Here is a 27,660-nt window from a genome sequence, read left to right on the forward strand (position 1 = left end):
TCAGCAGTACGCACACCAGTAGATCAGGTTGAAGAGGATGTAGGCGCCGGGGAAGATCATGCGAGAGTAGGTGTCGATGGCGTGGGTGTTCTGGATGATACGGAAGCCTCGGAGGCCCTTCTTCTTGGGGCCGACGGGCTCGTTGTCCAGGGAGAGGCGCACCACCATGCGCTCCTGCTTCTCTGAGGAGTCCTCTGGGGGCATGGAGGCCCTGGTGTACCCAGAGGAGTCCTCTGGGGGCATGGAGGCCCTGGTGTACCCAGCCAGGCTGTTGGCGTCCGCCTCGCTGTACGTCCCGTCCAGCATCATGGTCCTGGCGTGAGACATGCCACAGGTGCAGGGGAGTGTCTGGGACTGGGGGGGCCAAATGGAAGAAAAAAAAATAAAATCAAGATTGAATAGAACATTTGAAAGCATCATTTAAAAGGTGAGACACTGCAGGTGAATAAGTGTAAAGATTTTTAACTTATAGATATCATCGTGAAACTTTGCCAGTTTGATAATATGGCTCTATCTAATTAATGATGCGTTCATTTGCATATCTTTAAGAACCAAAAATCTAGATGTTGGATAATAAATAGTAATAAAAACTAGTATGTACAGGTCTCGCAAAATGCATTTTCAGCATGTTTTTAAGAAGAAAATGTCTCATAAATCAAGCAATTAACAACATATCATCAAAATCCTTCCATCATAACCTTCAGATTAGTGCTAAGAATGTTCATGGAAAGTTTGGGAAGTTCGACTAACTAAACTAATGTTGAGATAATGACCTTAGAGATGGTTGTATCTAAGAAATAAACAGACACAAACAGACAAGGTTTAGTCAAATAAACACCTTGATGTACATTGTGGGCCTTTGATTTATACTACCATGAAAGCAAAAATCTCAAAATTCACCCAGTGCTTGAAAAAACAATGTTTTTGCCTGCAGTGTCTCGCGTTAAGCAGATGCCATTTCTGAAAGGTTCTCCATACCTGTTCCCGGGCTTTTTCTCTAAGCTTGCGGTCTTTCCCATCCCTCACCGTGGTTAGGTAGTTGACGGCTGCGTATTCAAGCACAGACAGGAACACGAAGACAAAACTGACCCAGAGGTAAATGTCCACAGCTTTGATGTAGGAGACCCTGGGCATGGAGGCATTGACTCCAGTGATGATGGTGGACATGGTGAGCACTGTGGTTATACCTGAAGCACAAGGAACACACAACCCCTCGTGTAAGCTCAAAAAAGGAATTTTGAGAAACTTGAGGAAGATTCATATTAACTGTCCAGTATTGAGATGGAAACTGGGGTAATGTTCCACAAAGCTCCATTTAGCTTCTGTTTAGGACAAAACGTAATTTTCTTTACATCTATAACTTGGTTCCTGTACAGTCTGTGAAGCAAAGGCGCCATTTGAGATGTCAAAGATATGATACCAAAATCTCAAAATCAATGTAGTGATTTATTAAAGTGTCAGTGTTACACATACAGTAGCAACTACACACACCAGCGTGTCAAAGAGTCACTTTGTGGAAAACAGCTGAAATGGACCAACAACCCCTCAATGCTTGTAAAAAAAAGGCCCCACAAAGATTGATTTTTCTTGAGGAAACTTAAACATGCCAAACTTCCTCCAAAGCTGCTGGTGAATTTCTTCAGCACTTCTATGGAATCCATCCAGACAACTGTGTCACAGTGTGGTGTGCCAGCTGCACCGCCAGCAAGCTGAAAGATCTGCACAGCGCAGTAAAGCTCCCCCACAGTTGGACACTATCTATGTAAAGAGACTGGAGAGGTTTGCACAAGTTACTTTTATGTGACTGCCAGTACTGCCCTCTAATGCTGCGACTAATTTATTTATTCATCTTGATTCTGAATTTATTACCTTTTACCCTCTTTCGTCCATATTTTTCTATATGTTTAATACATCTATCTTTACCGAGGAGAAGCCAACAGCAGTGTTGTTGTACCTGTGTGTGTATAATTACTATAAAGCATTTGATTAGTTAAATCATTTAGAAAAACAAAACAATATAAATAGTTCCTCAGACAAATAACAGGGATCACCGATTGTTCGTTGGGTATGCACCTTCACACCTTTTTTGTCTGGCTGATGATTGGTGGACTAAAAGTGCTGCAGCTCTCCTCCACTTACAGTAACTGATCCAGGACAGCTGTTTTCCCCTGCTTCCGGTCTTTATGCTACGCTAGGCTAACCTCATCTAACCCCAGGTCTGTACTAAACACAGAAATGATAAATACAAAAACAAACAATTAATGATTGGGCTTAATGATGAACTGAACTCAAGATTTAAATCTAAATCACACTTATGCAAACAGCTTACTGATGTTTATACGCTATGCATCCTCAAGCTCAAATTGACCTACTATGGCCCATGACGGTAGCTGTGTCTGAAACATTACACAACTAAATCCCCTTTTCAGACCACCAAAGAATGGTCATCACCCTTGTTAATCCACCAGAACAGATAAAACACAAGGGTTTATTGGAAACTTACGGTACTTCAGTTAAATCTATTGAAAGTTAAAACCTTCTGTAAATTGCTGGTGATCTTTTTAATGGGAATGGACTGAGTAGTGTACACAAACGGAAGTAATAACAATAACAGCATTTATATGTTAGCCTTACAAATAGATTATATAACAATCAAAATTGTGATTTGTGCTTCTATTAGAAACTGTTTTAATGGTGTCGTGTCCAAAAAACCTTGATATTTCTCACAGTGCCATTGCTAAATCTCCTCAATCAACCTCTGTCTCCTTAAGCCCCGCCTTCCAAAAAAGCCCAGTCTGCTCTGATTGGCCCTTAATCTAAATGCTGGTTTTTATCTAACTGCCCTAGGGGGGTGTGGGGATGTGCTAAGGTGGAGGTAGTGCTAGGTTAGGTTGGTAATGGGGGTGTGTGGCTTCTCCCCCGTATGATGTCATAAGGGGAGGGAAATCTGACTGGGGTTCAGAATTGTGAAGGTGGAAAAAATGAGAGAGGGTTGTTTTTTCATATACTTTGGGAATTTCTAGTCACACCATATCAATGTTGAAATAAACATGTAAAAGTATTGTTTGCATAACAAGGGACCTTTAATGTTAAACATGATATTGTGAATCATACTTTTCAATTTTATTCTGAAATAAGTTTTTGCTTGAAATGAATTAATATGGTAAAATAATGTATTCCTCGAGTATCAAGTCATATAGACTGTAAAAGAGATCTTGCTGCACACACACACACACACACACACACACACACACACACACACACACACACACACACACACACACACACACACACACACACACACACACACACACACACGCCCACACAGTAATGGTGTTGGTCGGCACATTTTTATTTTTAAACGGTTATGTGTGTACCGGACTTGGACTATTTTGAAAGGACACATTGCTGCTACCTGGGCTTAGCGCCGCCCAAGTCGATTGTGATTGGTTTAAAGAAATGAAAACAGGCCAACGCATTTTTAGCGTGATGCCAGACCATCCTGCCAGCTGTAGTTGGGTCTGGTTGTGCGAGAATACCTCTTACCTAAAGAGACTCTGGCAGGGACGGCCCTGCGGTCGATCCAGAAGGAAACCCAGGACAGCATGACCATCAGAGTGGCAGGGAAGTAGGTCTGCAGCAGGAAGAAGAAGATGTGACGCCGCAGAGTGAAGTTGATGTACAGACGGTTGTACCAGCCTGTGGGCACAGGGCAAAGTATAATACAGCAGATGTTTGCCAATCAGTTTGTATGCATCAGAAGTAAAAACATAAGAATTATGCCAATGTAACCTTCTGGTGATGTGTTATCAATGCGAAAAGTCTATATCTAAGTTTGTATGAGGTTGTTTAAGATTCTAAGTTCAAATTCGATTGGTATGAGATTAATTGTACCTTAATTAACGAGACCTCCAACCCACACAAACACACGTGACCACGACTTGAGAGAATAAAAGAAATGTATTTATTAGGGCTGTCAAATTAACGCGTTCATTTCGATGAATTAATCACAGAAAAAATAACGTTAAAAAGATTAGCACAGATTAATCACGCTTCTATAGTGCCCTTTAACCCGATGATAGCGCAGCTGTAGCCTGTGGACACGGCCCACAGGGGATTAAAGAGTAAAGAGAGAAGCAGGGGAAAGGGCCGAGGGCTCTATGGATGTGTTATGGGATGCTTCAGGCAAATAAGCATGAAGGTAGGAATACATATTGTGTTATTCTCCGCTGTGTCTGTGCATTATTGATTTAGTGGGTGCCTAATTAACAATGTAGGTTCGAACTCTCAGTATCATGGATTCCGCCCCCTGTCACTCCTCCTAGCTTATTCCTGCCTTTTTTCCTCTTTTGTTTGTGTGTGTGTGTGTGTGTGTGTGTGTGTGTGTGTGTGTGTGTGTGTGTGTGTGTGTGTGTGTGTGTGTGTGTGTGTCAGTATTTTTGGCTATGAATAGGACGTTGCTGAATGAGTAATACCAGGCTTGGCCACTGAGCACTGCTGGATTGAGGAAGAAGGCACTGCTCCTGGGGGCCTGCTAGAAACGCCCCTGGTGCATCGTAGTTTCTATGTGCTGCTGTGTCATTGGCTGTCTGCCGTGCATGCACCCGCGATGCGTTTAGGTTGCATCGGTTAACTACAGAATCTAGCGATTATCTCTGCATATGATGCATTTAGGGAATTACTGTAACTTTGGAACAACAGAAAATAACCTGGGTTACACCAAGGTAAACACAAAACTAGGTGAAGTTAACAACAAATCTCTACAGGGATGATGGAAACCTGATGGGTTTCTGAAAGCAAACCAATGAACAAACAAAACAACGGCTGAATAAAAAAGAGGGAATTCTTATGGAGAACAACATCTCTTACAGAAGAGCACAGCAAGTGAGGTAATGGCAGAATAACAATGTGAGAGATGTATACTAAAATAGCCAAAAGATTTACACACACACACACACACACACACACACACACACACACACACACACACACACACACCATAATGTCTCAATACACACATATGCGCCACACACTGGCATCCCTACCAACACACCCACACCTTTTTGGTTGAAAAAAAAAAGAATGGCAATATGGCAGGACCGACAACCAGGAAAAATGCCTGTAATTCAACCCTATGCTAAATATAGGGAAATGGCTCAAAATGGTGATGGAGTTGAAAATTATAAATGTTGATGCTTTGTGTCGAGGATGAAAGCATAACATCATAAAAAATAATATTCTATGTCGTAATGACAGCAGGATCAAATTGTTAAAAAAAAGAGTCCGTTTTGAATGGAAGTCAATGGGGGGGAAAAACGTCCTTAGGGAGATGACACAAAAAAGTGTCCTGCCTTTATTATAGATGGTACAAAGTTGCTGAGTAGAAGTTCACAAAATATATAGATGTTTTAATCCCTGTCCAAAATGTATTCAGTTAACATCAGCACAACCAAAGTTACACACAAAACAAACAAAAAGTGCAAAAGGACAAAAACGTCCCCAGAAGCACCTAAGGGTTAACTTTATTATATTAGGTGTGGGGGCTAGGCTTGTCACTTAGAATGTTAAAAATAGCTATCCTGGAAGTAATAACCCAACATTCTCAGTGTGCAACTTGACTTGCTATCAGAACAGAAAAGGATGCTATTGTCAGCAGACAACTTGACTTTGACTTTTGACTCAGAGTAGGACATGTGTTACTAGTGAAAACAATAATAGTGTTATGTATTCAAGTGCCCCGTTTCATAAGACGTGACACTGACGGTTAATAGGATAAGAAAATGTAACTCATAGATATCATCATGAAACTTTGCCTGTTGATCATTTCATTCAAACAATTGTTTTTGTTATACGACTTTTTCAGAACAGTTTGAATGAATGTGGCGAATGGGGTCCGTCAAGGAGGAATCTTATCTCCTATTCTTTTTAATGTATATATGGATGACCTTTCAAGACAGCTAAATGAATGTAAAACAGGATGTATTGTGGGAGATCAAGTTGTGAATCATCTCATGTATGCTGATGACCTGGTTTTACTTTGTCCATATTCTGTTGGGTTACAAGAGCTGTTGAGGATATGTACACAATATGGAAGAGATTTTGGCATCAACTATAATGCCAAAAAGAGTAAGGTCGTTGTTGTGAGATCTAGAGAGGACAAAAAATCCTCTTTTCCTGTTTTCCACCTCTCAAATGGACTATTAGAAATATCCAGGGAATTAAAATATCTAGGACATGTCTTCTCAGATGATCTCATGGATGACAGTGACATTCGTCGTCAATGGTGTAAAATATATGCACAGGCCAACATGATGTTGAGGAAATTTTCCATGTGTTCCACAGATGTTAAGTGTGCTCTGTTTAGGGCTTATGTCACGCCGCTGTATACAGCTCATCTGTGGTCCTCTTACAGAGTGAGAAGTATGCAGAGGCTTAGAGTGGCATATAATGATGCCATGAGGTTGTTGCTGCGTGTTCCTAGGTGGCACAGTGCTAGCCAGTTATTTGTGTCCTCTAATGTACCTACATGTCAGGCACTGTTGCGAAAGTTGATGTTCAGTTTCATGTGTCGTTTGGATTTGTCAGAGAATGGCATCATTATGGGCTTAACCAACCCTATGATGGGCTATCGGTTCACATCCAGGCTTCCAAAGCATTGGCATGATAGCTTGCACCTATTTTAGTACAGTATTTTATTGAGTAATGTATTTTAATGTGTTCTATGTGTGTGTGTATGTTGGATGTGAGTGGACCATCTGAGTCCTTAATAAAGATTATTAATGTGCAAATGTCCCTATATCTAACTAATTATGCGTTCATATGCATCTCTTTAAAAAACCCAAATCTAGTTGTTGGATGAAACAACATTTTATTTAAATGAATTGTTTTTAAACATATTAGAGTCCCTATTTTACAGAACAGATTTTGGATACAGCCCTTTTTTTTCTTTCTTTTTTATAAATCAGAAAATACTTTAAGCAGGGTTTAAAAATGCATTATTGGCATTTTGTTAAAGAACAAAATATATAATAAATCAGACTATTAACATATGAACAAATCCCTTCTGTTACAACCTTCAGAATAGTGCTGAGAATGATTATGGAAAGTTTAGTTGATCAGTGCTTTAGAAGTTGAGATGTTTGGTTCAGAATATTGAAAAGAAACTCATCTTGAGAAAATGTCTGTTGAAGATGGTTGTACAGGAGAAATATAAAGACACAAACAGACAATGTCTAGTAAAAAAAACCATATACATGTACATTTAATACCTTTGATTTATAATGGTATGGAAGAGAAATAGACAAACATTTCAAAATTGACCAGTGTTCTAAAAAAAACATGTTTTTGCCTGCTGTGTCCCACTTTAATTGATCAATATTAATTGAAATTGAAAGGGGTCATTTCAGTTTATATTGATCATTTTTGTCTAGGGGCTTATGTGTCCTTATAGAGAATATAAATGGCAGCATTTTATTTTTGCCAGTCTACCTGTGCTGCTGTAGAAAGCCAGTCTGGAGGTAGTGTGAAACTTCTGGATGAGGAACTGTGATAGAGAGATCCTGTCATCGGTACTCAGGGACTCGTCTCCGCTCTTCCAATATAGCATCAGGTCTTCGTCTGTGTAAGCATCTAAAGGACAAGAAGCATGGCTGTCAGTATAGAGCTGCAGCAGCACCAGTTTCAACTCGGTTTTGGACTGAAAAACACATACTGCATACAAAATACAGCAAAGATTTAAATAGAAGCCGATATCAACTTAAAGCTGAATAAATAAAGGAAAGTTACCGGCTACCAAACCTAACATAGGTATGTATGCCTAAATATGTATGTGTATACAGCAAACTGTACAATAGGGTCTCCATTTCTGAGACCACATTCAATAATCTGTGAATACATGTGCATATTCAGAAAGTTTGAGTATGCAGAAACCTTTAAAAACACAAGTTATGACATTAAATTAAAATAAAATAATGTCAGATCCGGTATTGACTGTCATTACCTTTCCTCCACAGTCCCTTAATCCTTTACCCTCATTGTCAAATCATGCTGGGGTATATGGAACATCAGGTCATGCCTGCGTTAGTAGGCCTACTTTAGTGAATGCTATCATTAAATGTGGACATGCCAAATACTCACTCAGATATTCTTAAATTATTTTTCAAAGCCTCAACTTTTCAGATGGCATTGTCATTTTTATGATAACTGTGCTACATTTCTAGCAAATGCAAAATGGAAGTGTCTTGACTTCTGGTCTCAGACTTTTGGATTGCACTGAATGTGATGTGTGAGACTCACCACCACTCTCACTTGCTCTCCATTTTATGTTTAAAAACAGGTATTTCTTCCATAAATGTATTCATTCCAACCAATTCAACTTATTTGCTGTTTTGCTGTCGAGTTGTTTCCATCGCTTCAATTAAAAGTGTCCTAAAAATGGAAGGGATAATGCTCTCATAGACACTGGAAAGCAGATTCACTTTCCACTCATTGTGCAGGAAGTGTCAAACTGAGGATAAATGAACAGCGAACAAAAAAATAAACTGCAAGATTGATGCAACTGTTAATAATATTTCTGTGAAAAGACTCTATAGAATTTCTGGGTGGATCCTCGGGCCTGTGTATTTAAGATGTTCAAGTTTAAGGTGGGACATAACTCCCCCCACCCAGTGTCTGTGGGATGGGGGCGAGGCCTTTTTCAGGCGTCTAGCGAGCAAGGTGGTGATCTCAGCCTGGCCAGATGTTCTAGATGTCTCCTCAGAAACTACGCCAAACAAAGCGGTTAATAGGTTGGGATTGATGACTTTCTTGCAAATGGTCGAAAGTGTTTTGAAAAGCCAGAATGCGTGGCTGAGGTTAGATTGGTCTTGCACCTAATCTCTTACTGATAGATAACAGCAAACACTAAAACTGTAATAAATAACTATTCAGTGTTGTTACGTATAGGATACTGAATGCAAACACAATGCAAACATGCTTTGCTTTGGATAGTAAGTAGCACATTATTCCCACACTATCCTCATAATAGAGTGTCAGGGCACATGAACACTTACAGCTCTCCAGCTCCAGCGTGCATGTCTGTGAGTCCAAAGGGAAACGGCTGAAATCCATGTTGCATGCAGCAGTCACTGTAACCCTGGGGATTTAAAAACAGATTGTCAACATCCACAGCCCTATGCGTGCTGCACCAAAGCCTATGGGGCAAAACTAGAACTGCAAGCAGATATGAACAGGGTCCAAGTCCTCTTGGCGATATCACGTACGTGAGATCAGGGCTGTTTTGTTATGTCATTGATATGATTTTTGAATGAGAGATTTGGATCAAATAGAACTCTGGTAGAACATTGGTTATAACAGTGTATTCTCCTACAGCCTTTCCAAATGATCCTCATAAAACAAAACCAGTCTAACTTGCAAAGCAACACCACACAAAAAAAATCCAGCGGGAGCATCACTTTGTGGCACTTTGTGGACTGCTCTGCCATGTCTAAATAAATTGCTGAATATTGTATAGTGCATTTTTATTTTATTTTATTTACGTCGCTAGCAATACATTTGACATTTCCCGCCAGTTCATGAGTGAATAGGGGGCAGACAGACAGTAGCTACTCTTAATGGAGTTTAGAGAATAAGTCACAAAACAAATCAGGAAGGGGAATGGTAGTTGTGGAGCCAGCGAAATCTAATATAAAAAACGACTTTTTTTAAATTGAAAACCTTACATAGTACAGCTTTAAAGTCAGGTTGCAGAATTGATTCCCACCTGAGGCTGTATAGGACGTGGCCGTCGGGGAAGACCCTCAGCATGATGTTCTCTGTGGTGGTGTCGTGGATAAAGGACCTCTTAGAGTGGACAAAGAACACGTCAGGAACCCAGATCTTCTTCACCAGGCGCCCGTCAAAGGTCATACTCTTGTTGGTGGTGCTGGGGAAGGCCAGCCTCTCATCCTTCCAGTAATGCCTCAGATACAGGGTCATGGTAAAGTCCTGAGGGAGGGGGGGGGGACAGAAAGAGAAACATCCTCTGGATTAAGTGTCAACGCGAGGACTCTACTTGATGGCTGGTTTATTGAATTCCCTCTGGGATTACACGGCTGCCCTAACCCCGTGGTTCCTGGATTATATAGATTGTTTATGACTAAATGAACACGGCCAAGAGAAGTGCTGAACATATGTTAACCCAGCACAGGCCACTGTTTCCATTGGTTCCTAGATTACCCTCGTCTTTTTCCTCTATTTTTCCTGTCCCGTTGCTATGCAGGCAGGAGTGGTTCTACCACAGAAGATCATCCTCTATCCCAATCTCCTCATTGGAATTAAACGTGATCGGTCTGGAGTAATGGCAGCATCAACACTTTTCAAACCTTATATTCTAGAGGGGTTTAAGATGAGAAATGTCTCCAATGTTTAACAACTGTCATTTTTGGAAGTGTATTATTACAGTTTTTCACAATTGCTTAAACACATTTCCTGATAGACTACCTCACTTTTTCAAAACCCTTAACACAAATCTCAAAACTCAAACACAAAATCCTTCACTTCTCTTGCATAAGCACACTTTACCCTGAAAACAGTGTTAACTCTTCACTAAATGGTGTTTTCTTTTCAAATGACAAACACATACATCATGTGACTAGACATTTCTAGCACTCATTGAACACTGGTGTGCAGAATGAAAAACACTATGGTATGAATGCAAAACACTATATGAATGCTTTATCAGTAGAATTATGCCTTTGCATGTTCATACACTTTCACCTACAGTAACAACAAATACTTTACGGTTTTTGCCAAATGCTAACAACACACATGTTGCAGAATAGTTTATTTTGCCATTTCAAACAAACACAATGAATAGGTAGGACTGCAGTTCAAGCAATTCAGTGTGTCAGTATAAACTAAGAAAAAATAGTTTGTAAGGAATTGGGTGGTTGGATTATGAATCATTTTATAGATACCGCCCCCTGTTTGCGTCTGGCCACATCGCCTCATCAACATCACACTCAATGTCATCCTTTGAGAAGCAACAGGGAAATGATCACCGGATATCCAGTCTAAATCTCCTAATTATGGAGCGACTCAGGCTGGGCTGCACTCTCTGTCCAGGCTCCCTCATTGATAGGCCATGATCTATAACATGGTCCACTATAGTGTCCCTGTTGTATGTGTCTCCGTCTTTTTGCCTTCTTTGTCCTCGTCCTCCTGTCGCTCTCTCTCCTCCTCTTCCCCTGACTCTTACTGTCTCAGAAAGGAGCCGAGCTCACCTGGAGTCTATTTGTAGTGCTAAGGTTTAGACTTTTTTTTCATTGTTCCCTAATTTTACTGTAATTTTTTCTTAGTTTATGACACACTGAATTGCTTGTCGTGTTTTGGAATGAGAATCTAAGGCAGGAAATGTGTTTGGAGTTCAGCAGAATTGGTTAAGCAGTTGGTAAATTAGTTTCAGATTGTGCACATAGTGTCTGATGTTCCAAAAAATGTGTTTAAACAATTGTGAAAAACTGTTATGTGAGATGTCGGGTTGTAGCATTTTATCAGTTAAATCTTCAACAAATAAAGATATTTATTGTACTGAAATCTGTATCCCCGAGAGCGAGACTGCGTAAAGTTTAAAAATAGAATCTTGCATTAATTTCATTCTCACACATGTCAAAGTAATTGTATCAACAACCTAACACATACGGGGGGCGCCCTTAGCCCCCCCCCCCCGCCCCCCCTCCGGGCCAGGCCCAGCAGCAGACCCGGGTTCGATTCCCGCCCGTTCTCTGCATGTCAATCCCCTCTCTGCCCCATTTCACCTCTGTCTCTTCACACTGTCAATAAAGCATGAAAAATGCCAAGAAATATATTAAAAGAAAAAAATGTATACATGTATCTGTAATGGCATAAGGATTACCAATAAACTGCTAGTCAAACCGATGTGTGACAACGCATGAGCTTCAATCTCTCAGCCCCTGGTTTTACACTTGGGCGCTTGGACAGATAATGTTATGGAGCATTATTTCCTATATGGTTGTTTAGGTCTTTATTATGAGAAAACCATTTGCTTGCCAACATTAAAATCAAGAAAGCAATTTAAGTTGCAGATGAAAACATTTATCCAGGCTTATGGAAGGCCTTCCTCATGTCTCACTATCGGGGGGGGGGGAAACTACTATGGTCAGCTGTTTCAGGGAATCACTGAGCCTCTTTGAAAATGAAATATATTTATAAGCTTGTTTTATAAGCTTATTTGTGAGCTGTTTTTAAAAAGGCATTCAGTACAAACCAATGACCTCAGGGCGCAGAGAGCCGCACACAGCGTCGGGGAGTCGGAAAAGTATAGAGTGACACATTATTGGTTTGGATCTTTTCATTAGACTGTTGACAGTGAGAAAAATATACAATAACACACCCTCCATATCCTTTCACATCCTGATTGTGCTAGACCTGCCAGCTTCTAAATGAAATGGCACGATATCATTTTATGTGTAAGTGATATGACATAATGTCCTTAGGGACAGCCATGGTCTGGAATCCTTAATTCCTCCCCCCCTTTCCAAAAACAATTAAACGCACAAATTAAGGGATCCAAATTCATTGTAATCCTTGGTCGTCCTTGCGAACAGAGGCTTACACAACATGAGGACGACAGATCCTATTTATGGTTCCAAAACAGAGGGTCGTTTAATTACTCAACCCAGTCTGACTTTGAGCAAAATAAACAAGTCCCACTGCTTAGCTTTCATAATCTGATTTTGATTATCCAAATGAAAACAACAAATGACTAGAACTAGACGGATACATAGTACATTTGTCATTCAATAGTAGAGAACCTCTGTAATGCTGGTGGCAGAACGTGGATATCTGATAAAGACCAACAATCTACTTTGAACTAGGATCTGATCTGTGCAAGTGTTATTGCAGTCTTGTCTTGCTGTTCATGAATAATGTTACTGGCTCATTAGCTGACAGCTTCTTCCCCATGTGTGAAAGAAGTGTCAGCTCATTTGTTGAAGTCAGCAGCTGAACAATCTGTCACAGATTTATTGGTTACATTTGCCAACCCTAAAATAATCCACTGGAATAGTGGCATTCCTAATGACATAATAGTTTAACCTCTTCCATAATCTCATTACTTAACCTGATTGAATATTAAATTGAGGAGGCAGAGTTATCCCACTAATCCTCCATTTGTATGCCCCCATAAACTGCCATCAGGTTACATCTATTACTTTACTTGTAATCAACCTTTTCAATAACCTCTCTGTATATACCTGTACCATATGGCATTTAACACATTCAAGCCACTTACCATGTCTACCTCTGATATGCTATCCAAGCTCTCCACCTGAACGTCAACTCCAACAGGGACAGCTGGGCCTGCAAAATCAAACAGATTAGAGGTTACAATTAGAAAGTTACGGTTTAGATACTGAACATAGAGACTAGCTCTGCTCCATTGACAATCTCAACTGGTTTTTAAGGAACATTATAGTTTTAAACCCGGACTTAAAGGTCACTTTTCAGGTTCAAAATTGTGATTTAGGTCCAAAAAACAATGTATATTTCTCACAGTGCCATTGCTAAATCCTCATCTTTTCAGCCTCTGTCTAAAAGGCTCCGTTTTAGAGCACCGACATAGCATTACATTGTCATAGCGCCTGGGTAGATGGTTGGTTTGATGTCTGAGACACTGGAGAGATCAGTTTCCATCCTGTCTCCAACCTACAGGTGATTGCAATCACTAACCCTAAGCAAGGACTTTTAGTTTCCAAAACATTAATCATTGAGATTCAAGATTACATTATTTATGACTGAAACAAGACTAGGTGTACACCTAGTATATGGCTGGACTGTGTACTGTTAAAGTCAAATTTGCACAAGGATAATCAGTGGCAGTGTCTATAATGTGAATTCCTGGATATTAAAAATATTCACCTGCAATTTGTCTGTTGTGGTCTCAGTCAGAGCACGTAAGTGAGGACTGTTTGAATAGTTTTTATTTTTATAAGCCAAGGCTAATTGGGACATGCCTACACTAGTAAGTCAGGCACAAACTTTTTTAGGGCTGGCCTTGCTTTACTGAGGTCAAGCCAAAATAACAGGTTAAAACAGTTCTTATTTATTCAAGATTAGAAACGGGGGCGAGACACTGCAGACGAAAACAATTTTTCAAGCACTGGGCAATTCTTGGATTTTTGTCTATTTTGTCTATTATTTTGCATACTAGTATAAATTAAAGGTCCAAAATGTATATTTACATTTGTAGCACTATTCTGAAGGTTATTACAGAAGGATACATTGTTAAGACCTGTTCATGGAATTTATTTATGAAAAAAAGGCTTTATCCAAAATCTGTTCACGAGACATTTTCTGAATAAATGGTAATGCAAAGAATAATAGTCAGTAATCAACTGGCAAAGTTTCATGATGACATCTGCAAGTTAAAAGTGTTAACATTAAGTGGATGTGAACAGCCACTAGTTTACTCAAGGTGGCAGACATTGAGGGGCAGAGACATGGGTAATGGTTGCTAGTTAGAACGTTCATGTGTAGTTTGTACATGTGCTGTTGGGGGACAATAAATATCTGTCTCTTTAGCTGCTAAGTGTTGCTACTGTTCACCAGCCTTATCCCTCTGCCGTTCTTACTTACGCCGGTACGTAGAGTACAGTAGGTTTGTCAAAGCTTTTCCTCTACAAACAGCTGCGGATCAAACCCATACAATTAGAGCAGTGAGAGTGAACCCAAAACAGTGATGCTGCAGCTGGACAGCTAAAACCATGAGCTGAATGTCTATATAAAGCTCCCTAAAGCCGAGGGAGAGAGCTGCTGATTCAGCTCTTAATTCTAGGCAGGTCCATCACCACTAAGGCCAGCTCACAATTGTTCACATTACACATTACACACACCAACACATATTACATTTGCAAAGATGTTTCCGTCACTGCTTTGATGTTGACCAGATGGAGTGTCCGTCCTAAGCCATGACTTATAACCTTCATATGAGAACGTTATCATTAAAAAGAACACAATATACACCAAGCTGTTGATATACGTTGAGAAGACTCTATTAAGGTGAGACTTGCTCACTTGCAGGAGAATGGGTTCATATTTGTGTACCAGTTGATTACTGACATAAAAACAATTATTTTTGTATTACAACTTTTTCACAAATGTTTGATTGAATATGAACATTTTCTTATTTCATTTAATACCGGTACATAATTTGCATCCATTTATAACAAAAATCTACAGTATATGTTGGATAAATCCAGAGTTACTTTTTATAATTTTTACAAAATATGAGTGTCCAAAGTTTTTTACACATAACAGATTATGGATGCAGCCTTTTTTAATTTTATAGATTAAAAAATACTATACTCTTCAGGTCTTTGGCATGTTTACAAGGAGAGTTATCATTAATCAGACAATGAACAACATATGAACAAATCCTTCTGTAAACACTGCTAAGAATGATTATGGAAAGTTTAGTTGATGTAAGTGCTTTAGAAGTTCAGAATTTCTGTTCATAGTATTTAAAAAAACTAATGTTGAGATAATGTCCGTTAAAGACGGTTGTATAGGAGAAATACACAGACGCAAACAAACAAGGTTTAGTCAAATAAACACCTAAATGTACATTTTAGACCTTTTACTTAGTATGAAAGAACACACGCAAAATAGACAAAAATCTACAAAATTGACAGCTTTTTGAATAAAACCATCTTTTTTGTCTCGCCTTAAATACATAGTATTTCCAGGGATGTGGAAGATTATTGTAGCAGCCGTATTATCAATAGCAAAAAAGGAATTCACACAGCCTTTTAATATTTCTGTATTAAAGTGACATTGACTGCTGTGTAGTATTGTTAATCTGAGCAGCGGTAATGGTGCCAGCCTTACATAACCAGTGTGAGAGCCCACTGAGCTGCTATACCTGGAAGGGTGGGGGGGGGCGGGGGGGGGGGGATAATAACTGGCGCCCGGTTCCAGCTGTCAGCAGAGAATGTCCTCCCTACTCTCACTCACACCATATGCCACATCACGTGCCAGACACGGCAATGCAAGTGCTGCTGCTTCTGGAATGCTGACTCTATGGATGGGACTGATCCCATCCAATATCTCTCAATCGGATATCTGACTGAAAACTCTCCGTTTTGATTTTTTTTTAAACTTTTTTTAATGTTTTTAACTATGAAAGAAAATGTCCATAGCTAAGTTGGACACAACGTTTATAATAGGCTAATTCAGAAATTAAAAAGTTGAGTTCTTCTGTATTCAGACCGTTCAAAGCAGTTCAGATAAACCAGTATGAATTTCTGTATATTTGAGGTTCTTTATGTTGTTACATACAGTAGGTTGGTCTTAATATGGATTTCCTTTTTGTTAATTCCTTGCTCATTTTGTGTTGAGATGCATAAAGTTATGTAGGCCTATTTTTCAACTTGACAATGAAATTAAACTTTCAAATGTAGTTCTGCTTTCTTGCCTTCTTTTTAAGATTTTTCCCATAAAGATAACACATAGTGTGTGACAACCGACTCCTTGATGGGGTTGGTTGTCACAATGTGTTAGAGTGTATTTGATGGTACATTTCTTCTTTACTACAATAAGTTAGAAAAAGTGAGGGGTTCACATTTCAAGCCAACACCTTAAGCTTCAATTTAATGTAGGAATGACTACTGAAAGATGTTTAGGTGATGAGCAATTCTCACTAGAGTAAAAAGTGTGCCTACTTACCCCGGTCTCCCCTATATGTTCTATATCTATGGTCAGAACACAGGCTGATTGAACTGAGCTGTGAGGACACAGCAGTGGAAGAGAAAAAGGGTCTGCCCAGAGTAGGGATATTTACGAAATGTTTTAGGGCCACTGGAGAGAAATGAGAAGAGGACGGTTTTTTTCATGATGCACTTTAAAAAGACAAAATACAACGTCGATATTAAACTCAACAGTTCCAGACTGCGGTAAAGCTTGAGGGCAGCAGAGAGTATTCATATTTTTAAAGGAAGACTTAAGACCCATCTTTTTAGCTTGGCTTTTAACTAAATCTCATTTACTGGTTTTAATTGTATTGCCTTTTACTTGTTTTACAATCTTACTATGTCTACTAACATTTTAATTTAATTGTATTTATTTATTCACATGTATATATATATGTATATATTCATAGTATTTCATTTGTCTATCGTTAATTAATGTTGACTTACATGTTATAATTACATTTTTTTATTTTTCTAGTCTCCTTTTTATTTTTTGATTGCTGTTTTATTCTTCTTCTTATACATTTCTTTGATTCACTTTCTCTTACTCATATACATTTCTTTTAATACATCCATCTTGAGTTCATCCTCAAAGTGTGTGGGATAGCGTTTCCTCACTTCCTGTTTTGTTTCCTTTATAAATGTTTCTAATGATCAATGTATTTACTTGTTTTATTTACTCTGTGCCTATCAAGTGATGTTGTATAAATTGTCTTTCATTTCTGAATGTAATGTGTTGCTCTGTCTGTGATTTGTGGGGAGGGAAGGGGGAGGGGGTGGTATTGTTCTGTTTTCTTATTTTATTTTTATATAGGCCAACTGTAAAGCACTTTGTGTTCCCTTAACTGTGTATGAAAAGTGCTATACAAATAAAGTTTTGTTTGATTTGATATTGAGATGTCAGAGATCAATAACTAAGTAAAGCTTAAAGGAATACTTCACCCATACGGAACCGGCGTTCTATCATTATAAAATCACTATTATAATATCATTAATGAGGTTTTTCTTCCCTCAGTCTTCCCTTGGCCCAGCTGTCCTGTTAATCCTAACCCTACATTTTTCTTACTGTGATGTCACAGTAAGAAAAATGTAGGGTTAGACAGTGAGACCATAAAACACTCTTTCTGCCTTTTCTCAGGCTAGGATGAACCAATTTCAATTTTTTTTGCACGTTTATTCTAAATAGGATCTCAGAGTTCAATACACCTTCATATTCCCACCGGTGAAGTAGGTCTTCAAGTAAAACCTTATTTAAACACAAACTAAGCATCTTTGCTACAACCTTATTTTTTCTGAAACCAGACGTCATTTAAGCTCCACTTAAAACTGCACTGCACTGTATCAGAGTGAAGGTATTAAATATTTTTCATATGTTGCGCTTGCACATAGACAGCAATATACTATTAGGTTAGCTTAGAGGATGACACGTTTGTTCTAGGTTGTAGTCCATTCTTTACCTCATGCCAATAGCAAATCTGTCAACTTCTTTACAGCTTTAACCCATTCTGGAACTGTCAGGTTTATTCTAGACATTGTATTGCGTATTTTGTTTTGTGTTATATTGCTGTGCTTCAGTGTTCAAAATATTGGTAAAAATAGGGAGGTGTCTGTGTGTATTCAGGCAGAGCAATCAGACACAGATAAATTGTCTCTTGCATGTGGGTTATAACATCATTTCCTATTGCTATTTTGAGCCGCGGGCATCAGCAAATGATTCCACGTCACGGATTATCAAATGAGACCCATGAACGCATCATCATCATAGCCATGCTCCACTTGATAATTCCTGTTGATCCTTGTAAACCTTAGTATAGCATGGTTAGGAGTCTGCTTTTTAATAATGCATGAAGCCAGAGAGTCAGTCAACCAATCACTGTTAACCTTCTGATCTTACTGTCCCACAAACACTGACTTACATCACATTGGTGCAAACACAAAGACACATAGCTAAACTTCTAAAAAAAAAGAGCTGTTTACGGGCACACACACATATATTGATTGTTTCACGGTTCAGTTTTCCTGATAACTTCACTAAACCCTGAACCCATACCCGAGTAATGCCACGTCATGCTCTTTCAAGTGGAAGTATCTAATCAAAAACAAAAGCCCGCAATCCATCTGCATTCACAATGTGACTTAATAGAAAAAATGTCACCAGCCACGTGGGACTGTGTTCTATTTAACAGCATCATTATTTAAGGTGAGACACTGCCGGCAAAAATATTGTTTTTTTCAGGCACTCATCAATTTAGAGATTTTAGGTTTAATCTGTGAGATAGACTTTTCTACCCTATTCACCTGCAGTGTCTGGCCCTAAGTCACTGTGTGTATGGACTTTTATTTGTCCCTGTGAGAGAATTAACATAATGTCTCTGAATAATAAAGTTACACTTGTCCTCTGTGCCACACATAGCCTGGTCCTACCAGAACATCATACTTCATTTAATATGAACAGAAGATCTGAAATCGCTCAATTGACAAACGTTACCTCACTTTAAAACTATCGGATCTGCCCAGTCCCACTCTGGATCTGCCAACCAATCGCATAACGTTTGGTTGTGACCTATGGCATGCGCCTAGCCTGGAAATCCATACCCTGATATCTTGAACGATAGAGGGTCTGGCCACGATCAATAGTAATTTCCAACTCAAGGGGCGGCTCATACTCGTGCATTTCAAATGCCACTGCACGCAGTTGGATAACACTACAACCAATCAGAGCGATACACAAGGTGACGTAAGCCCCGTTCGTTTAGCGAACAGCTGTTAAACTGTTAAATTAAACGTTTGCCGTTGTTGGTCGGCAAAACAGAACATTCCACTTACTTGTTAATGAAAGATTTGAGTGCCGTCTTCCAAATCGTTAAGGGTCGAGGCCAAAGCAGTCTCAAACTCACACAACATATCCGCAGCCATCTTTGATGTTTACTTTCACGGCTTCGACGTCGCATGCACGTCACTGTCGTCATCCGGTTACGTCCGCCCCAGAGCACCATACAAAGGGCTCTGGCGCGCCCATATTAGATAGAACCAATTGAAACGTGAGACCCAGATTTCTGGTCTTCTTGATAAAGCTTCAACGGAGCGTGGCCAGACCAACAGGCGCAGCAAATTTAATTTGCCAGCGCCTAGTGGCAGGTCTGGGAATGCCAGGCTAGCATGCGCCTGCTTCTGACTACAACTGAAACTGGTGGAAGCATGGTGGAGGTTCCTTGCAGGACTTCAACTTCATTGTTCTCAGCCACTCCCTCTGTTCTCTGATTGGACAGCCAAAAATTTGGCTGAGAAAACACACAAATATACCGCAGATCCAGACGACTGAAGGGAAATGAAAATGGAGCAGAAGTATGCAGGCGGCCATACAATGATCAGTACTCTAAATACAGGAGGTCGGTGTTGGGGAGAGACTGTTATTGTGATGTGCACCAACAGATGTTAATGGAAATTAAAGCATAAGCCAATAGAAGAATATTTCATTTGTCTAGGTATACAGTACTGTGCACAAGTTTTAGTTTTTTCATCTTTTTTAATAAATGCTAAGTGAGGGAACAAGGCCGTTATTCTGGATAAGCAAGGTTTCTCCCAGACAAAGATTTCAAAGCACAAAGAAACGGGCAAAGTTGAGGGCCGTACAAGCAGTACAAGCAGTGGTCGGCCAAGGAAACTTAGTGCAGCAGATGAAAAACACATCAAGCTTATTTCCCTTCTGAAGATGTCCAACAGTGCTCTCCATCAGCTCAGAACTGGCAGAAACCAGTGGGGCCAAGGTACAGCCATCTACTGTCCAGACAAGTCTAACCAGAAGTGGTCTTCATGGAGGGTTGCAGCCAAAAAGCCAGACCTCTGACAGGGCAACAGCGTCAAGCGACTCAACTATGTAAGAAAACATAGGAGCTGGGGCTCAGAAAAATGGCAGCAGGTGCTCTGGACTGAGATATTTATGAAAATAAACTATTAAAACTTCAGTTTTTGAAAGCATTCTTAGTTTACAGCATTTTTCACACCTGCCTAAAACGTATGGACAGTGCTATAGTTTCCTGTTTATTTTTTTCAGGAACTATTTCAGATGTGTGAGCTCGCGGTCTCGTTTTGACTGCCTGAGGCTAATCTAACAGAACTGTAGTTTTCTGAACAGCCATCAAGTCCCCCAAAGTTGCCAGATGCTTGCTTTGCCCAGTTGTTAAAGCTGCCTTGCACTCATTAAGGTTTAAAACTCATAATAACCCCCAGTACAAAACGGATACTGTACTTTAGGTTTTGTGTGGCCAGGTTTAGATATATTTTCCTCCAACCCAATAAAATGGAGGTGAATGGAATTTCAGTCTTTGATGCCCACAGCAGTGAAAATGTATGTTTAAAATATTTAAAAGTGCAGATAACTCGTGTATAATTGCTGTGATTTAAGGTAAAGCATGTGAAACAACACCCATGCTGATGGAAAATGGTGGAATACAAATACTGCAACCCTTACATGAATACTTTATGAGTTAAAACTAGAATAATAATACTAATCTAAGCCTCTAGAGTTAAGCCAAAAGACTGGAAGAAAGGGAACAGCTGGCCTGGCTTGGCATTGTAGGTCTGAATAAAGACCAGATCAGTATGCACGTAACTTGTTTCTTTACATTTCTGCAAGCTAGGCAGTGGCAGCCAAATCCCTTGTGCCTCAATAAAATAACCTTTAAAAGTACAGTGTGTAAAGGGAATGGGCATTTTTTACACTGTCAATAAAGCATGAAAAATGCCCAAAAATATCTTAAAAAAAATAAAAAAAATAATGTAAGGACACTATTGCTGCCTCCTGAGCTTAGCGCTGCTAAAGACCATTGTGATTGGTTTAAAGAAATGAAAACAGGACAGATTCCTTAACTCCGAAATGTTAGAGCGTGCTGTAGCTGTAGTGTGGTCTGGCTGTGCGAGACTAACAGAGCATAGTCTGCATTCCAACGCTGGATTTTTTCTCAACGCACACAAAGTACAGGTATTGGATCATGAGGAGATTTTCACTGATTCTGACCAAAGGTGATTTTGACAACAAGCTTTCTTCAGAATCACTGACTACACCTTTAATATCACAAAAACCTCTTCCACTGCTCTGCAAGGCATAGGTGTAGAAGCAGAAGAATCTAGACCCAACAATGCACATGCTTCTATTCAATACCTTTCTTTCTTAGATACTGTAGATAAAGCCATTCATTGTCTACATTGGGTACAATGAACTGCTCCACAGTTTTGTCTGATTGTGAGTCTTGAATTTTTTCTCCATCCCTAAACACTGACTCACCCGGTGGTCTGTGACCAAGCCTTCCTCGCTATGGTTCCCCCAGCGCACAGGAAGTCTCCGTGTAAGAGGCTTTTCATTAGTAACACTGCACTCGCTCCTTTTGAAGCCAGTAAGGAACCAATGGCTTCTCTCTCTCTCTCTCTGTCTCTCTCTGTCTCTCTGTCTCTCTCTGTCTCTCTCTCTCTCTCTCTCTCTGTCTCTCTCTGTCTCTCTCTGTCTCTCTCTCTCTCTCTCTCTCTCTGTCTCTCTCTGTCTCTCTCTCCGCCTCCCAGACATCAGCAGGGCGCCCACACGAGGCAGGTTTTGAGGATGTCCAAAAAACACATTCTAAGGCAACGACAAAGCTGGCAGCGACAAAACAAGTGTTTCTGGTTGGGATGAATGCTGCTAATGTTAGTCCAAGAGGAGCATGAAATTCACTGTGGAACATTTTCTTTTTTGCCCACTGTGCTTAAAGACCTTCTTCACCGGTGGGAAAATGAAGGTGTGAGATCCTATGTAGTATAAATGTGCAAACATTTTAGAAATCGGTTCATCTTAGCCTGAGAAAAGGCAGAAAGAGTGTTTTATGGTCTCACTGTCTAACCCTACATTTTACTAGTGTGACATCACACTAGTAAACATGTAGGGTTAGGATTAACAGGACAGCTGGGCCAAGTGATGTCTCTTACTGTGACATCACAGTAATATTTACAAAGTAAGTTTTTTTTTAACCCTATATTTCTCTTTCTGTGATGTCACGAGAAAGAGAAATATGGGTTAAAAAAAACACTCTTTCTGCCTTTTCTCAGGCTAGGATGAACCGATTTAAAAAAAAATTTGCACATTTATACTACATAGGATCTCAGAATTCAATACACCTTCATATTCAAACAGGTGAAGTAGGTCTTTAAGTGGCTTTGCTTGAGACCCACACATTAGAGCGTTGCTGCGATGCTCAAATACCACTTGGAATGAAGACTCAACGATGCACTAGGCGTTGCTTAATGGTGGAGGAAGTATTCAGATCCTCTACTTAAGTAAATAAGTATAAATACTAAAGTGTAACAATACTCTGGAACAAGTAAAGGTCCCACATTTAAGTTACCTAAGTAGAAGTATGAAAGTATAATCAGGATAAATGTACTTCAAGTAGGATGACCTCTGCTCAGCATCACCACGTATCTACAGTGTGATGGAGCCGCATGGGGATGTCTTTGTTTCTGAGGCTCGGGCTGTGAGCTCTGAATCCTGCCTGGTTGTGCTCTTCAGGTTTGGCCGTGGAGAGGAAGAAGCTCTCCCAGGGCAGCGCTCATGTCAGTCTCTGCTTCTACAACCTGATCTAATCCTGTTACTGTGTGACCAGATGACAGACCTCTTTAGAGAGACACATACACCGTGGACAAGGTTTTAAGGCTCAGTCCTCTTCGCGTTCCAATTTGGTCCCCGGGTCATTCTCTTCATGTCATTCCCCTTTCTGCCCCATTAGCACATCTGTCTGTTCAAAAACCGTCTAATAAAGCAAAAACCTACCTGCGAAGTTTGGCCTCATGGTGAAGTCGTGCTCATCGATGCGCAGTAGACTGGTACTTTTCATCTTTGGTTTTTTGGTTCCATCTGGAGCCTTCTTGGTCAGGGGGCTGGTGGTGACAGGTGAGTAGACAGAGAGGGAGAGGGGTTTAAAATGCTTATAGCGTTACAGTCGGTCCTAAGGCTGGTGTTATTCCATAATCCAGAGATACTATTATAACAACTTTTAACAATGTGACTCTTTCTCTCAATCCCTTCTGACTATGTATTGATTACATCTCGAGCAAAGGATTTTAAAATGTGTGGTGACGGCAAAGTGAAGGCGGGGTAAGGGATCTCCGGCACCCGACTTTTTCAGTGCACACACACAACAGATATGGTTTCTTTATTGATTTATTTCCATTTTATTTTTTGAATATGGACACTGCAGTTTTACATACTAGGTCCATTACAAAGAAAGTAACTGATGTCCTGCACAGAGAGGTTATAGCCTTCGCTCATTTACAACCCATGTCCCTATTTGGGAAACTTAATGAATTTTGTTTGCTTTATATACTAGGAGTTACAATCCCCAAGGATTTTGCACAACACTTGTCTTGGGTCTTGAGTGGTGTTGACAGCGTCTTCTTTGCTGGAATAACTTTGGTGAAAACACTTGGTGATGTTTCAACCAGTACCACACATCTTCAGTTGTGCACCCCGGTCTCATTTGGTGTTTGGGCCATTACATACAATCATCATGCAACGGCTTCATTGATCAACATATTGAAACCATAGTACAACACAGAATACAATAGAATACACATCAATACACATACAGCAACACACATACTGTACTATATCATCACATTACAAAACACTGTAACCTGTGACCAACAGAAGTATGCTAAAAATGTGCACAGGCTTGTTTTGCTTATAGACAGTTTTTTACCTTTGTTGTTAACAACTTTATTTCAATCTGGAGAGACTTAATGAACCAGAGGTTTAAAGAGTGAACATTGATTTTATTGAATGTGCAAAAGTCAGAAAGGTCTTTGGCGATTAGACTCCATGGTGAAATCATCTGCAGGAGCTAGTGAAGCCCTGGGCTGAGATGAATTATGATCGCCGGTGGTGAACTTGGAACTTGTTTACTTATGATCCCTCACTGTCTGACTGAACTGCCTCATGGAAATGATATTTCACAATTGTTCATATTATAAACTTACAAAATGTGTTAAAGCAAGTCAATTGGTGCTTTTAAAGTCATGGTATTAAGATGAGACAGACTCCATGTTCTCTTCTCTTTCCAGACGGCTGGCATTATGAGCGCTGCGGTGTTAGTCAGCTTAATAAAGTCACTGAAGACTAGGCCTATATAAAGGTTAATACCCCAGTCATAGGCTATATATATATAAAAGTTAAAACCCCAGACTATAGGCTATATATAGAAAAAAATATCTTTACTTTCTCTGTCTCTCTATTCTTGCGGGTTGCTTCTAAAATAAAGTCAGTAGACGAATTGAGCCTGCCCCCTTCACAGTGGAGGAAGTCCGCCACCAGCTCAGCCGGTGTAACCCATCCAAGGCCCTAGGACCTGACGGCATCCCAGCAAAGGTGCTGAAGACCTGTGCCACTGAGCTGGCTCCAACTGCCCACTCCCTCTTCTGGGAATCCTTCCTGACTGCCACAATACCCCTCCTCTGGAAAAGCGCAACCATAATCCCGGTACCCAAAAAACCACGACCTACCAAACTAAACCCTCACTCCCATAATCATGAAATACCTAGAAAAACTGCTGCTCAAGACCATCCTTCCGTTTGTCAAACCTCACCTGGAACCCAATTTGCCTACAGGGGAAAAAGGGGCACAGAGGACTGCTGCATCTTCTCTAAAGTCTAAAGTCTAAAGTATGGTACCGTCTGTATAATAGCGGATGTCAGAGGGACCTGCAGTTCCCCTCAGTTGTTTGCGCTGCAGGTTTTTCTAAATATTTTTGCTGGTTGGTGCAGACGATTACGTTAACCAACTATGGATAGGCCTATTGTCATTTGATAGTCTTTTTATCACAGTCAGCGCCTCACCTCAGCTGGGTCTCACAGGCTTAAACAGGACCTGAATGGAAAGTGAAATCATAAACAGTGATCTGTCTGGTGGAGCAGTTATTATTAATAACTAAAGGCTATTGTTACTAAACACATGGTGTGATACGTCAGATATTAGCGCGTTGATACTGGACTTCTGTTCCCACCAAAAAGCAGAGCAGAGCTGAGTGAGGTGAGAAATACCTGTGTGTACCACAGGGTCAACTGGCCTGATCTAAAGGCACGGTGTAGACGCATGAACATGGGTGTAAGTGGATTTTTTGGCCAGTGGGAAAGTGGTATAAGAAAAGGTGAAAAAAATACAGGCTAACATCATTTGCAAGTTGGGACAAAACCTAATGATTGTCTCACACAGAACTGTCAGTTGCGCCACATTCTACTCTAATCTTCATAGGGATAAGCCCACCAAAAAAATGACCGGGCCAGTCAGGGTTCTGACCTAACGTTTCATCCATTATAGTGGAAGGCAGCTCCTGATGAGACCAGCTGGATCTCACTAGCGTATTCCTTCCATTCATGTTGACGTACACAAGTACAAGAACCACTCAATGGCTGCCTTCTACTAACGGAGACTGGGGAAAGGGCTAGACTGATTTGGTGTAGTCTAGTGAGTATGTTGGGCATCTGAATGGGGTGTGTGGGGTCGAGTTTCTGGACAATAATGGAGCTCAGAAGAAAAATATATACTGTAGTACGTTTTGGCAGGATACACTCATTTTTGGTTTGGCTCTGCACATTGAACTTGTTGATTAGAAGAAACACGTAACATATCACCAGATTTATTCTTCATACTTGTGTAGACTACAGGGGGGAAAAGCAGCAGTGAAGTAAGCAGTTCTCCATGGCCACGTATGAAATGAGAAGCCTTCTGATACTTTCATGTTCTAAAATTGTATTTAAAATCTCTATATTGAATAGTGGGTTTTTTCCGCTTTATAGTTCTTGTTGTTTGTAATTGTTGGCACTATTATCATTATCATGTTACTTTTGGCTCTGTTTCTGTTATTTTAGTTTTTTCAATTGTAGATGAAGCAATAGTTCATTTAAAACACTATTATTTTTTAAATTAAAAAGTTTGTGATAAACTTACAGTAGAGCCTGAATGCTCAATGGCACCATGCCGAAGGGAGTCATAACTTGTGCCGTATTGCTTATGAATACATGTTGAAAAAATTAAGAAAACTAGTTGATTCATCAGTGAAAAAATGATCATCCCTGACTCTTTTGAATAATTGGATGTTCTGGTTCTAGCTTCTCAAAAAAAAGGAATTGTGCTGGTTCTCTTCGTTTTTTGTATGATGGACAAACGATAACAGGAGAAAGTGTATGGGGAGAAATATATCATCCATCAATATGAAGAACATTTGTTGTTCTAATAAGAAGAGCAATTTTTTGTTAAATGGAATGAAGCCTTGTAAGCCTGCTGCTACACTCTGTTAGGCAAAGAAATACAGGATTAAATCCAAGTTCTTGCTCAATATAGAATTCTTGCATTTTATGAGAATGTTTTACGAGACAGTGAAGGAACAAAGATCAGACAAACCATGGTCCAGTCTCCCTGCCTGCAGTCTCTGTTATACCCTCAAATCATCTGTATTCAACACTGATACCGTATGGATTCTCTCTGCTGTTGTAAACACTCTCTTACATGTTCACACTCAGCCGATGTCTGCGCTCTGGATGCGTTTTATTCGCCGTTTGGTTGTGACATACACATGGCCTAAACGAGGTGTGAAGGCTCCACCACCTCTCCGACTGACACTGGTCATTGAAAGAAACACGTTTGCGCAGACAAAAGTGTTGACATTCCGACTGTTCGTGGCAATTATATTATGTGGAATTAAGTGCAGTTAAAACACTTCACTTTATAACCGATATGACACCCAATTGAAATAAAGGGCTCAGTTACTTACTTGCCCGGCTTGTGCGCCTCCGCCGGCGCGGACCAGCGCTTTCTCCTACTTCTGTGTTTCCTGCATTCCCCGATCAGGATCAAACACACAAGAACCAGCAGGAACCTGACGTAGTAGTACGGCAT

General features: G+C 40.0%; 1 protein-coding gene across 1 annotated transcript; it reads right to left on the minus strand.

Moving 5' to 3' along the window:
- On the minus strand, positions 1-27,660 carry LOC307265900 (gamma-aminobutyric acid receptor subunit rho-2-like; the record flags this gene model as incomplete). The annotated part of the gene is made up of 9 exons (XM_080047734.1): positions 1-354; positions 979-1,187; positions 3,547-3,699; positions 7,489-7,629; positions 9,051-9,133; positions 9,761-9,984; positions 13,292-13,359; positions 23,542-23,648; positions 27,536-27,660. 9 exons carry the CDS (start codon positions 27,658-27,660, stop codon positions 1-3), a joined length of 1,464 nt encoding a protein of 487 aa, XP_079903860.1.

Source organism: Ammodytes marinus, assembly GCF_949987685.1.
Source record: "Ammodytes marinus genome assembly, chromosome: 19".
Lineage (NCBI taxonomy): Eukaryota > Metazoa > Chordata > Actinopteri > Uranoscopiformes > Ammodytidae > Ammodytes > Ammodytes marinus.